Source organism: Pteropus alecto, unplaced genomic scaffold (genome assembly GCF_000325575.1).
Source record: "Pteropus alecto unplaced genomic scaffold, ASM32557v1 scaffold359, whole genome shotgun sequence".
Lineage (NCBI taxonomy): Eukaryota > Metazoa > Chordata > Mammalia > Chiroptera > Pteropodidae > Pteropus > Pteropus alecto.
The window spans coordinates 3,089,941-3,103,788 of record NW_006443119.1 but is presented as its reverse complement, the minus strand read 5'-3'; the positions used below and the strand labels follow the sequence as shown (position 1 = coordinate 3,103,788).

The 13,848-nt window shown below is 47.9% G+C and overlaps 1 protein-coding gene across 1 annotated transcript; it reads left to right on the top strand.

Annotated features, from left to right (window-relative positions):
- Positions 1 to 8,897: 8,897 nt before the first annotated feature.
- Positions 8,898 to 12,870, top strand: BTG2 (BTG anti-proliferation factor 2). Its single transcript, XM_006922883.3, has 2 exons — positions 8,898 to 9,143; positions 10,400 to 12,870. Exons 1-2 carry the CDS (start codon positions 8,990 to 8,992, stop codon positions 10,732 to 10,734), a joined length of 489 nt encoding a protein of 162 aa, XP_006922945.1. The 5' UTR covers positions 8,898 to 8,989; the 3' UTR covers positions 10,735 to 12,870.
- Positions 12,871 to 13,848: the final 978 nt, after the last annotated feature.

Sequence of the window (13,848 nt, the reverse complement as noted above, 5' to 3'; positions counted from 1 at the left end):
TGAAGTTGAGAAATACCTTGGGCCCAGAGCCAGGAAGCCAGAGATGAGAAACTGCGCTACCTCTTCTTCATATTCTTCCTCGTGTCCCTCTTTCTTGAGTTTATATTTCTGCTTACTTTTGCCCCTACCCCGAGCGGGGAGGGCCTTTGGATGTCACAGCTGTGATACCAGCTTCCTGCCAGCCCCCAACACTCAGCCCAGGAGGCCTAGCGCTATTATGGCTCTACCAAAACAACACCTGGGGATGCTCCAACAGTCTCAGGGCCTCTTCTCGTTTCCTGTCTGGAGTTGGAGGGGTTTGTCCGGTGACCCTGGGAGTGAAGATGAGGAGGGTTTACAACATGTCTATCTTCTAAATTTGAGAAAGAGGCAATAAATTCAGCTTCAGATCTGCTACCCCTGTATGTGCCCCCTGTTGAGTTTCTAGCACTTTCAGTCACACCTCCTAGTACCACTGGAGAAGGTCTGGAGGGTGAAGGTGTGGGGGGTCACGTTCTTGGGGGTGCCTCCAGGATAACAGACCTTAACAGATAGTTTTCATTCTATGATACACCTAGAGAGTCACAGAAGCAAAACCATATCACTGGGGACCTTTGCAGCCAAATACTGGTCTGGCCATCTGTCCACATCTCTCCCCTCTCTTGGTTACTACTTTGTCTCTTACTCTCTCTCACACACCCTAAGCCATCCTGACTTCCTTTTTCCTGCCCTTAACACAGGCCTAGCCTGGGAAAGGAGGGAAACCAGAACATTCCTCTGCTCTGCTCGTGGACGCTAGTGGGTCAGTAGGGCACAGCAGCTGAGAAGCAACCCTCAGGGAATAGCTGTCTTGGGGGAGCAGATTCCCTCCCTAGATTGGCCCTGGCATACTGTCAGCCTCAGTTATGTCTGATGAATAAATGACACTTTCTAGCTCTCTCTCCGGGTGGAAGGAGAGTGAGTCTATAAGCCAGCATGATGCAGGATGATGTGGGAGGATGAAGAGGTGAGTTTGGGGTGTACGAGCAAGCCCTTAGAGCCTGAGTTAGGAATCTGGAGACTTCAACCCTCCAAGCCACAGGGGTCACCCTGCAGTCTCCTGGCTGGCCCCTGAGAGCAAAAGTGGCAGCTCTCTGCCCCCTACCTCCTACTTGCAACACTCTGAGTCTCATGTCTCTGTGGCTGAGCCTTCCTTCTGGTACCCTGGGTTCACTTTTCTCCAAGGCTCAGCCACGACGAAATCCTGACTCCTTCTCCTACACTGGTCACTGTCCAAAGGGCAAATGCTCCCATCCCCACATTGTTTTGTACATACATGTTCTCCACTAATCTGACTGCTGCCACTCTCCCTTCCAAACCCTTTCCTTGGGCCCTCTTTGGATCCTCAACCCCTCCAAACATTTTCTCCACTTTCTGAACTTCACTAAAACTAGCTATCCCTTGAGGACCTTCTCAAGAGGAGCTTGTTTCTCTGTCACACCCACCTCCCTCAAGTTCCCATGTGGTGGTGTGGGGGGGCAGTCTTCCTTGCTCTGTATGACCTCTTCTAGACCATCATTGACTTCTCTGAAGTTTATTTTGTCTTGCTGTGCCATCATCTTTGACCCTCCTGGTCACTCCTCATTGACCCAAGATCTTGCCCCTGCAAGGCTCACAGCCTGTTTCTCTGTCCCAAACTCCTGCCACCACCTGAGGAAACATCCACATCTGTGTGAGCAGCTGAGCTTGCTCTGCCCCCTGGGCACTCATTCTCCTCATTCCACGTCTCCAAGTGACCACTCCTGCGCTCAGTCTCCAACCCCAGGCAGGTGCTCCAGAACCCACCACTGTATCTCCGGAGCCTGGTGCCCAGAAGAGCTTGATAAATATTTCCTGAGTAAGTGAATAAATGAATTAGTGAATAAATGAATGAATGAAGCAAGTGTCACAAGACTGGAGTCTGGCATAACGGTAGGAGCACTGGACTAGGGGAAGAGAAATCTAGGTCCTAGTCCTCGCCCTGCAACTAAACAGCTGTGTGACTTTGGGCATCTATTCCCATCTCATGGCCTCCTTTTCTTTATCTGAAAAACAATTCTGTTAGGTGATTTCTGACAACCCCACTTCTGACAGTTGACAATAAGAAGAGGTATGATTTATTGACCATTTATGATATTTAAATATTGTGCTGGGCCCTCTCTCTTTGTTACTACTCACCTACCTAATAACTCTGTGAAGAATGTATTGTCCCCATTTCAAAGATAAGAAAATAGAGGATAAGAGAGATTAATGACTTGCCTTTTGGCAGATTCGGGATTAGAATCCAAGTTGGTCAACAAAAGCAAGTATGCCTAAATGACTCTCATGTCTTGAAATCAAAGAGGGCTTGTGTTTAGTGGGACTAGGGTGTGCTCTTTTAAACTAGGCCTCTGGTTATTAAAGGTCTCTCTGAGGGGCAGGGGGGGTGCCTCACTTGTCACACTCTTTGTGTGGGCCTGCTCCCCATCCATTCAGTTCAGCCAGCAGGGGTGAATCAGGTGCTATGGCTGGCAGAGGAGGCTAGGCAGGGGGATCATTGTAAGGGATACAATGGGATGGGGCAGCTCATGGTGTCTGGGCAGATATGTCAGGTCACTGTGGGCTTGGAGCTCTAAGAGAGCCTCTAAAATAGGATGTGCTGAGTGGGGTCCACGGGCCCCTATATCAGAACAATCTGCCCAGATCCCACCTCCCTACTAAATCAGTCTCAAGGAGAGTCTGCTTAGTCTGAATGTTTACCAAACTCCCCAGGTCTGAGCAGGTCTGTCAGTATAGAGACTTGAATGCTGGGCGACAGATTTTTAATTAATGCTATAGGCAATGGGAAGCCATTGAAGGCTTTTAAAGCCCAAAAGTGACATAATTAGGGTATTATTCAAGAAAAATTACTCTGGCAAGCAGTCTTCAGCATGTATTGAAGTGAGGCGAGACTGAAGGGCAGAATACCAGCCAGTATCTATGGCAGTAGCCTAGAGGAGTTGGAAGGACTGGGGGAGGGAGGGCGATGCCCATGGCAAGAGACAAAAGCAGGAAAGAGATTGCAAATGTGCTCTCTAGGCCTTGGCAACTGATTATCAGTAAGAGGGTTAAAGATGTCTGCCTGGGTATGAGCCTGGTGACTAGAAAACGAATGGTAACGCTATTGGGAGAGTGAAAGAAATTAGAAGTGGGGAAGAGAGAAAAATATCTTGATCTGTTACATGTTGAGATTAAAATGCCAGAAAAATATTTCAAAGATGTCCAATTCTCAATTGGAAAATAAAATAGTTAAGAGCTCAGTAGTAAAATTGCAGTTAGAGATGACGGTTTGAGATTTATTCTGTAGCAGGAAATGCAAATTCAAATACCTGGTCCAGGGTCAAGACAAGTAATGCAAATGAGGATCATAATAATAATTAAAAAAAAAAAAAACACAGCATACATCCACGGTAGACAGTAACTGCCACTTGATCTCATCAGGGACGCAATAGAGAATGGTGAGGACTGTGGCAAACTGGAGGATACACTTCCTGTCTTAGGTGCCAGTCATTGCTAAGCAGGCATGTGGGACCAGTATTAACAGATATTCTGATTTTTAAAGAGAAATCATAATTCTAGGTTTTCTAAATATGACACTTCCTAATAGTTACATGTTGACAACTAATTTTTAAAATGTTTAAACACTATACAGACCAAACAATAGACATCAGCGATTGAGTCAGCTCTGCTTCACAGGCTTCCAGTTTGCGACATCAGAGCCACACAAATGGGATTTAGGAGAGAGTTGAGCAAACTGAGAAGAAATTTAGGGACTGCGCAGTGAGAAGTAGGATTCTCCCAGGCTCTCAAGCTTGCCTGTGGATAAGCCAGAGAGGCCCTGATTTTTTTAGCCACTGGATATCTCATGGCCTTCCGTGTCAGTGGCAGCAAGTGGAGCCTGCATTTGCCATGACTATTTCTGCTCATCACCTGGAAATTGTGTGAGCAGCCACTGAGGTTCTGCTATTTCCCAGGTTATATGCATCTTGGAAGAAGCCTGCAGCCTTCACCCCATCCCCTGTGTGGTGCTTTAAATACCCATGTAAAGATGCCCTGTACCTCAGAGTGTCTGAGTCCTGGCTGGAGCAGGCATTGGGTTTAGCACATTCTAGATGCTTACTTTCCTATCAGGAAGTTTCGGTGCCTAACTTAGGTGCTTTTTGTACAACTGAATCTATTTTTTGTTTCCATCTTCAGAACAACTGAAGGAATGGGTTACTTTTTAGCTTTTGAATACTTCTCCAGCCTTTGACAGGTCCTCAGAAATGGTCCTTAGGGACTTAAAAGTTATTATGACCTGGAGATTAAAAAGCCCTTTGCATATTATTTTTACCAAGGCTTCCTTTAGTCCAGATGGGTGGTTTTCCATTTCTCTCAATCTCAATCATCTTTGCATTATCTATTTCTGTCTCTGTCTCAGTTCATTCTGGGGTGAGGGGAGGGGCTTAAAGACAGAAATCTGTAAAATAGCTAACATCCCTACTTTCTTACACTTGTCATTAATAGGTTTTAGGGACAATGTCATTTTCTTCTGTCCTTGGTTCCTGTTTCTCATTCTAAAGAATCACTCCCAGACTGGCTGGCCTAGAGCCAATCCTGAAAAATACAACTTCGTGTGAACATGACGGGGAACCCTAAAAGATGTTCTGGACATTGCGCAGTGATGCTTGCGAAGAGCTAGGAGTATATTTAGCAGTCTTTCTGCCCTGATTAGGAAGTGGAGAAGAGGTGTCTGGTCTTCCCTGGGTGATGCTTCTTATCAGCTCTGGGCAGCCCAGCAAGGTTGTCACCAATGAGGTCTAAAAAGAGAAAAGATCAAATTAGCATCTACACTAGCCACACTCAGACATACTCTGCCAAAACATACTCTCCTGCCAAAATAAACACCCCACCAAAACACTCACACTTGACAAAATGACATCCTTCAATATACTGTTATAAGTGTATATTAACATCTGCAAACACATATCCATAGTCCCTTCTATCCACGAACATCAGAGCACACATTCACATTTAAGTATGTACACTCAAATTTATATGCTAGTCTCCCTCCCCATGCTCGTTCACTTGCACTCTTTCTTTCTCTCTCTTACACACACACACACACACACACACACACAACCACTGCAGTGTAGGAGTGAACTGATGTCATCCTCCCAGAATATCTCAGCTTAGCCTCTGCCTGCACATCAGCTTTACTCAACCTCAGGTTTCTATATGTGGTCAGGAGACTGGGATGTAACCTTGGCAACCAGACCAAGACTCTGCAGGCCCAAAAGGATTCTGGGAAAGACAAGGGTCACACAGTAATCTTGTTGCTCCTAACTGGAAGTGGAGGGCAAGGCATATGTGATGACTCCACAGACAAGGCCAGAGCTGAGTCCCAAGAAGAGGGACCCCGTTCTGGGTGGAGATTTGGTCTGAGGAGTTGCAGTTTGAGATGCTGTGGGTCAATCTAGGGTGGGCCACACAGGTGCGCATCCATGACCAGGGGAGCCAGTGGGTTGGGGTCACGTGGCACAGAAGTTTCTGGTCCAGATGAGGCAAACACTTAAATCCATCCCTACTCCACCACTACCTGTCCACTTGGCAGTAGGTGGAGTCACAGGTCAGTGCAGCATGTCAGGGCATTTAATGTTCAAAATTCAACTCAAAGCTCTTGGGGGAAGGGGAAGGGGAAGAGATGAATGAGGAGGGAAAGAAGGAGGAAGAAGAAGAACAGGAAGAGGAGAGGAGGGAGGGATGGAGGAAGGGACCCACTGTTCTTATCCTGATGCTCAAACTACTTATTCCTAGCTATGCTAAGGAAAGAGAGGCGACAAGTAACACACAAAAGGAAAAATAAGTGAAATCGGGACTTTTAAGCTACTAAGGATCTTGGTCCTAGCTATTTAAGGGCAATTTGAGGAAATTTCAAAAATAATTTCTACAACTATAATGTATTTAGCCTTATAAAGAAACTGAGTTGAAAACACAAATCCTGAGTTGGGTACATAAATTTTTTTCTATCTAGGCTTGAGTGAAAAAAGAAAAGAGGATGAGAAAGTAGGGGGAATGCCTTCTGGTTCTTATTTATTGTCTATGCTCTATACAATTATCTATTTCTGTCTCTGTCTCAGTTCATTCTGGGGTGAGGGGAGGGGCTTAAAGACAGAAATCTGTAAAATAGCTAACAGACATCTAAGTTCAGGAACTAATCACCAATGATGAAGGTACAGCACATCCTGGGTAATGGGCAAGGGCGGCAATAAGGACTTCTTGCTACTATTCCTAAAATGCACATCCCCATCCCCTCAATTTGTTGTATCATCATCATCTGGAATAACAGCTCGTGGGACCACATGGGACCATGTGCTATTGCAACAACAGCATAGGGGCTTCATGGTCTAATTTGAAGTTAGCAGATCTGGTCCTAATCCTGGCTCTGTTGAGAACCAGCTATATGACCTGGTGAGTGATAACATAAGGATGCAGTTCTTTTTCCTAAGGCAAAAAACAGGTGATGGCCTGTCAAAACAATATTTTGTTCAATTCTGTATTAAAGCAAGGCCCAGACACCAGATTCCTGTCAACAACACACCCAGAAAGATGTTAATTGTTTTCAGATTTAGGTGCTGGATGAGCAAAGGTAAGAGTCTCATTTGGCCTGTGATACAGCTTTGGGGAGGAGCTGGTGAAGAGGCCAGCTAGGAGATGTGTTCAATGCCAAATATAAGGATTCCAGAGCATTTTGATGAGTATATGAAACAGTGGAGCAGGGTATTTGAAACCTGAACTGTCCGGAAATGTAGGACATATAAGAATAGTAACCTGTTTTTAAGCAGCTTACAAACTGTTGAGACAAGATGTCAACATCTAAAAAGATTACACATCACTAACAATACCAAACAATTCATTATAAATGCCAAATGGGTGGTATAGCTAACATTAATTCTGTAGTGGAGAATGGTCAGTGCAGGTTTTCAAGCTAGAAGACCAAGCTTAAGCTGTACCTTCAGGAGTGTGGGGGATTGAGGGAGGTGGAAAAGAGGCAATGAGGAATCTAAGAGATTATGACATGAGCCACAGTGCAGCAGGGCCAGGCACATTCAGGCAGGGATGGGGCTCACAGGCAAAATGTCGAAGGTTCTGGGCTGCAGAGTTGGTGTGGTGCTTAGAGAACAGTAAGGAGAGTGACCCTGGAGCACAAAGTGGCAAAAATCTAAAAAGGCATGTGGGGCCAAATTATGAAAGGTCTTAACTGTTAGGCAAAGGAGTCAAGATTTAATGCAATAGACAAATGAGAGGGCATGTATCAGGTATTCTGAGCAAAAGAAGAGCAAGTACATGCAGATAGATGATTTAACAGAGTCAACTGTAATCATCTAGATAGGAAGACGTACCAGGTCTTGGGTCTGGATCTGAGGAGAAAAATATAAGAAGCCAAAAGTGACTGCAAGTTTTGCGGGTGGAATGAGTGGGGAAATGATGGTATCTCTGACAGTATGGAGGTCAAGAAGGAGCTGGCTTTGGAGAAGAGAAATGGGCTTCAGTCGACACTGAGCTGGTGGCTGGACACCCAAGGGGAGGGACAGTGCAGGTGGTAGGAGGAGCAGGATAAAAGGGCATGAAGACTGTGCAGGTGTGAAAGTCACTTGTAAAAGGTGAACATCAAAATGAGCATGTAAAGAATCTCTCTGTAGAAAGAAGTGAAGAGAAAAGGGGAGAGGAGTGGATGTAGTGAGGGAACCAGGGCAGGAAGGCATCCAGGGCAGACACAGCCAGTGAAGGAGGCAGAGAAGCCTGGGCAACCGTGTCAAGAAAAAGGAAAGGAGACTTCCTTCAGAAGAAGGTGGTCAGAAGGGCCCAGAGTTCAAGGAAAATAAGAACTTACAGAGGCCATTGGGTGTCTTTTAACATATATGTATGCCAGCCCCTGGAATGTTGGTGAGAAGTTACCACACTCAGCAGAATCTGGGGTGCCTATGTAGGTGCCAGGCCCTGAGCACAGTCCCGCGTGTGGAAGAGGGAGATTTCCAGGCTGGATTCTGTCCCCTGAGGAGTCCGTGTTTACAAAAGCTTCAGTCCACAATAAGGAGGGATGAGGGGTGGGGGGAGAGGGGTAGACGAGGAAGGAGTGGATTGAATAATGTGTAGTTGAGAGCAAACCACTTGTTCGAAAAAATTGGCATTTAAAGAAAAGTAAGAACTAGAAAAATAACTTGAGGGGACAGAAAAATCTTGCAACACTCCCCCCACCCCACCCACCAAATAGGTGAGACTCGGGTTTGTAGGCAAGAGTAAAGCATTGCTGTAGAGGAAGAGAACTTGTTGAGGGAGGGGAGATTACTGTGAAAGTAAATATAAGACACTCCCCATTTCCGGAGAGCCAAGAGGAACCCATTCCCACTAGTTAAGAAACACGGCGAAGCGGTAAAATGGTGACAAAGGGTCTGAGTGAGTGGTTCTGACAGTGTGTGGTTGGAAAATGTCGATGTCAGAAAAGGGGACCGCTTGGGAGAAGTGGTATCAGCCATGGCTTCTTGGACGAGGTGGCCTTTAACCTAAGTCTTGAAGGATGGGCGAAGAGCAAAGGTCGGGGCATTCCCAGCTTGGAGAGGACTGGGCGCCGCCGCTCTCCTCCGGCCCCTCCCAGATTCCCCTTTTTCCTCCGGCCTCCCTCGCCCTGTGCGCGCGGCTCGAGTTCCCAGCACTGACGTCACCGGGCGCTGACCTCAGCACTGCGGAGGCGGCGGGGGCGGGTCCGTGATGCACGACGGGAGGGGCGGGCGAGCGCCAGCCTCGCCCCCACCAGCTGGTGGCAGCCAATGGGTTTGGCCACCGGCTGCCCCGCCTCTCGGCAGGCTATGAAAGGCTCGTCCCGGGTGCAGTCCCTCAGAGCTCGAGCCGCGGTCGAGCGAGCGCGTCTGGCTGAGAGGTACGTACCCCAGAGACCTTGTACTGCTCCCCGCGCCGCCCCGCAGCCGCGCACGACATGAGCCAGGCCTGCTGGACCGGGAAGAGGACAGATATGCTCCCGGAGATCGCCGCCGCCGTGGGTTTCCTCTCCAGCCTTCTGAGGACGCGGGGCTGCGTAAGCGAGCAGAGACTGAAGGTGTTCAGCGGGGCTCTCCAGGAGGCACTAACAGGTGAGCCCACGCCGAGGTCCGTCGCACCCCGCCACCCGGGTTTGGCCCCCCTCCCTGCCAAGGGCGTTTTCCCGCTGCTTCTCCGGCAGAGCTTCCCACGCGAGCAGCTTCGGGACTCGGTTTCTCTTCAGCCTCGGGCGGGCCGCAGGCCCTCATTCCTTAGGGTCAAGTCTCCTTTCCGGGTCCAGCGCTCAGGTCTCGGTCGGTGGTAGTTCTGGTGGGGCGCAGCGGGCGCAGACCCTTGTCCTGGAGTGCGATTCCGACTCCTGGCTTATGCCCTAGAAGATCGGGTATCTGCGGGTCTGAGTGCATTTCCCTCACTGGACTCAGACAAATCCCGGCCGGCTAGAGGAGGAGCCCTTTGGGGAGAAGGCAGACTTGAGCCTTCTCGACTGGAGTCCCAGCTCTGGTTCTTCTAGCCGTGCTTGCGGCGCTGTTCTTGGGCTGGTTGTTGACTCGCTCCAAGTTGGAACCCGGGCCCTCTTTGTAGTCACTGGTTCCCTTAGCCATCTGCCACCTATTACCGTGCTGAGAGCACTTTGTAGGTAGTAACTGCAGATTGCGCTAGTGGGGCAGGGCGGGGGCGGGTGGTGGAGAGAGGAGGAGGTCGACAAGAGATAAGCAGACTCTGGCTGAGGAGAGACCTATCTCCCAAAACGTTTCTAGCCCCCGTTGGCCAGTAGTGTTGGGTAGCGACAGCCGTCCCCGAATGTGCCCGCACAAGTTTTGCCTTGTAAGGAACAACATACGTTTCATCAAAACAACTCTTTGACTCTTTAGCTAAGGCTTTTGAAGGAGGCAGAGAGAGCCTCTGGGCCCCAGGCTGGGAGGCCCAGTAACTTGCTGTGAATCTGACCATGATGATTGCCTTCCTGGCCTTGAACCTTCAGCTGTAGGTCTCCAGAGGCCCTGCCTGAACATGCCAGCATTTCACACCCTTCCTCCTGAAACAAATGTGCCCAAAGCATTACACTGGCTACTAGGGATTGCCCCAGACAGAACTATGGGACCCCGTCCCAATGCACACACACCCCTAGCCTGGGGGGGAGGGAGAGTGCTTTCTAGATGTCATAAAATTTCTCTGCTACAGTGGCAGAGGGAGCTTTCAGGAGGGTCCTGGAAGTCATGACAAACCACCTCATTGACTTAAAATCACTGGTTCCCTTCCTCTCCTTTATCCCTTCATCTCCCTTGCAGTAGTAGCACCCTTGACCCAGCTGGTATAACCAGGTCATCTCCCCCTTGTCTCTCCACAGAGCACTACAAACACCACTGGTTTCCTGAGAAGCCATCCAAGGGCTCTGGTTATCGGTGCATCCGCATCAACCACAAGATGGACCCCATCATCAGCAAAGTGGCCAGCCAGATCGGACTCAGCCAGCCCCAGCTGCACCGACTGCTTCCCCGAGAACTCACCCTGTGGGTGGACCCCTACGAGGTGTCCTATCGCATCGGGGAGGACGGCTCCATCTGTGTCCTGTACGAGGAAGCCCCGCTGGTTGCCTCCTATGGGCTTCTCACCTGCAAGAACCAAATGATGCTGGGCAGGAGCAGCCCCTCCAAGAACTACGTGATGGCCGTCTCCAGTTAGCTCCCCTGCCGCCCCCAACTGGCACTCTACTGTACTCATCCTGCCATGACAACAGGCCACTGCATACCTCAACCTGGGGAACTGTGTTTTAAATGAAGAGCTATTTATATATATTATTTTTTTTAAGAAAAGGGGAGAGAAAACCTAAAGATTCTTTTTTAAAAGAAAAAAAAATTCTTAAAGCGTGCTGCTTGGAAGCAGCCTTCCCAGGTGCCTTTGGAGAGAACTGTTGTGTGCTTGAATATAGGAACCAGTGTCTGTCTGTGGGATGGGGGAGTGGTTAGGGGTGGGCCTAAGCAAGGTGAGGTGGGAGAAGCTTGGTCAGCACCCCAGGTAGATGTGAGAGGGAGCAAGCAAGGTTAGCAACTGTGAATGAGAGAGGTTAGGATGTGCCCTGCGGGGACGAGAGAGGCCGAGTTCAAACCTCTCACTCTCCCAGCCAGGACACCTGCATCCCTGCCTTTCTCTTACTCAGGGGCATTCAAGCCTGGACTTAACTCCTGTTGCCTAATTTTCACTTTTATTTTTCTGAGATCCTGGGCAGAGAATGATTCCTGTCCTAAGCAGCTTTTCTTGAAATCATGACTTGTTTCTAATTCTATCCTCAGGGGCCTGTAGATGTTGCTTCCCAGCCAGGAATCTCAAGCTTTTTGTTTTGTGGGGGTCAGGGGAGTAAGGCAGGGGTTGGATGTTTCTGGAGTTGGCATGGAAGGCACTCTGTACAAAACCTTTGCTCTGCAATGTTCTGCTGTATGTGTGGCAAAAAACTTGGCATGATTTGCAATGGACTTTTAGGACCCAAAGAGTATCCATCAGGGATGTGTTTTTGGCCAAAACCCTTCTTTTTGGAACCACATGAAAATCCTGATGCTGCCATTATTCCTTTGAGAGGTAGCTCAAAAGCTACAGGGAACTCCAGGTCCTTTATTACTGCCTTCTTTTTTAAAAGCACAACACTCCTCTTTAATTCTCCTGCTCCTCTCTCCTCTGGTTGGGTCATGGGGCTGCCCTATTTTCTAGAACAAGAGTTCTCAGTCACTGTGCAATATGGCCTCCTAGTCCCTGGAGGGCGTGGAGGAGAACTGGCTCTCAGAACCCCTTGGTGCTTTGGTGTACTTATGGAACCATCTCTCCTTCTGTCCTCGGGACTGTGGCTGGCTGGTCAGCCTTCTAGGTATCCCTTGGCTAAACGGGAGAAAACCCCAAGTTCTACGGGACTACTTGGTATTCTTGTAGGGCTGACACTAATAAACAAACTTTGGGCATTGTTTTTTCTCCCTGGTGCTCAGAGCACCTCTAGGAGAGGTTGCTGTCTCTCTCAGTACAATCCAAATTTGTCTATAGACTTGTGCAATATTTACTGTTCTGGGTTGGAGAAAAATGGAAAACCACACTGAGAAGAAATCCCATTCCTTTGATTTCTCAGTGACATTAGAGAGGGGTCCTCAAGAAGGCCTTGAATTTCCTGAACCGGAATCACCTTAAGAAAGACCTAGCTAGAACACCTGGTCAACCTGGCTACCCTCCTACTGTTGCTCCTTAGTGAGGAACCTTCCTCCTCCACCCCAAAGGTCCCCTCGCCACTGCAGCCCCCTCTCCTGAGTTTCTTAACTACTCAATTCTGACTCATAGGTGCTATTTACCAAACACTCTCCCAACCTATTCCTGCCAGTTTTGCCTCCTTTGGCTTTCCAGATCCCAGCTTCTTCCCAGACTGTGCTTCCAGTCTTTATTGTTTTAAAGGTAACTCAGGCCCACAGTCCCAACGGCTTATTTCCTGGAATGTGGGGTTGAAACAAAGCTGTGAATCACTGCAGATTGCTTTGTTGTATTTTGTCTGCAGAGGAGTCCCTGCCTTTTTAGAAGCAGCCTCATGGTCTCATGCTTAATCTTTCCTCTCTTTATGATGTTCACTTTAAAAACAGCAGAATTCCCAGAGCTGGACTGTTGAGCAGACCTGTCTCTCTTATTAGGTAAAAATAAATAATAGTGCGTTTCTAAGCTATTCTGACAGAAAAGACAAAGGTTACTAATTGTACAATAGTGTTTTTATGTGGAAAATGTACAGCTTTATGAACAAATGTACACTTTTGTTACTTTAATAAAAATGTAGCAGATGAAGTGTGGTATAGAGAAGGTAAAATTCCCACGTGGCTAATTTGCATGTCCTTCAGATCCAAATCCTTTTTGTGTGTGTCCAGTTGTATGCAGAAGACCTATAGCATGTGGCTATAATAAAAGAAAAATCTAGTTATGTGGGGAGACCATTTCCAAGCATCCCCTCTTCCCTAGGAAATTCCCTAGGGGCAGAATTGTTAGAAACTCCTGGTACAGGCTTTCATCCTCTCAGGCTACCATTTGCTTATTACACAAGCATAGTCGGGCCTCAGGATCTATGCCAGGAAGTCTATCATCTCTGACTTTCGGGTTCTTTCCATAAAGTTTTGACAGACTTCCCCATTCCCGCCCACTTACTGGCTCATCAGTTTCCATTGAGGCTACAAGTATATTTTGACCTGGGCTAGTTTTATTCTTGGCCATAGTTGGGCTGTCTTTAAATTTGAAATGATTCATGAACAATGGCACCCCCCCTACACACACACGCTTCATACCAACATGACCCTCATCAGTAAACATGCAGTTCGACCTAGGTGTCCTAGGTGGGAGGGTAGGTGAGCCAGGATATGGGGACAAGAGAAGCCAGTGCATCCGTATTGTAAATAGAATTGGTATGGGGACCCAATTCTGTCAGAGTTGTTATTAAAAGGAATGGTTCCATTTTCATTTGTAGCTTGTAATGTCCTAGGTACTTAATTGTAAGGATCCACTCTTGAACATAAGGACCCAGGGTTAAAGTCGATTTTTTGCTGACCCAGGTGTTATTATTCAGTATAAAGTCAGCATCTTGTTTCCTAACAGGCCCCACTCATGAAGGCTATTTCATTCTTTAGTAGAAAAACTGAAATTCAGGGAAGGCTGTCTAGAGGGTAAGGGGACATCATCACGCACCTCTGTCTCCAAGCCAGGGAAACCAGAATGGCAGAGTCATCGTGGGGTTGCTCTTGGCTCTTGGCAGACTAATTTACATGAGAGGGCTCTGTGTTATTTGCTTTA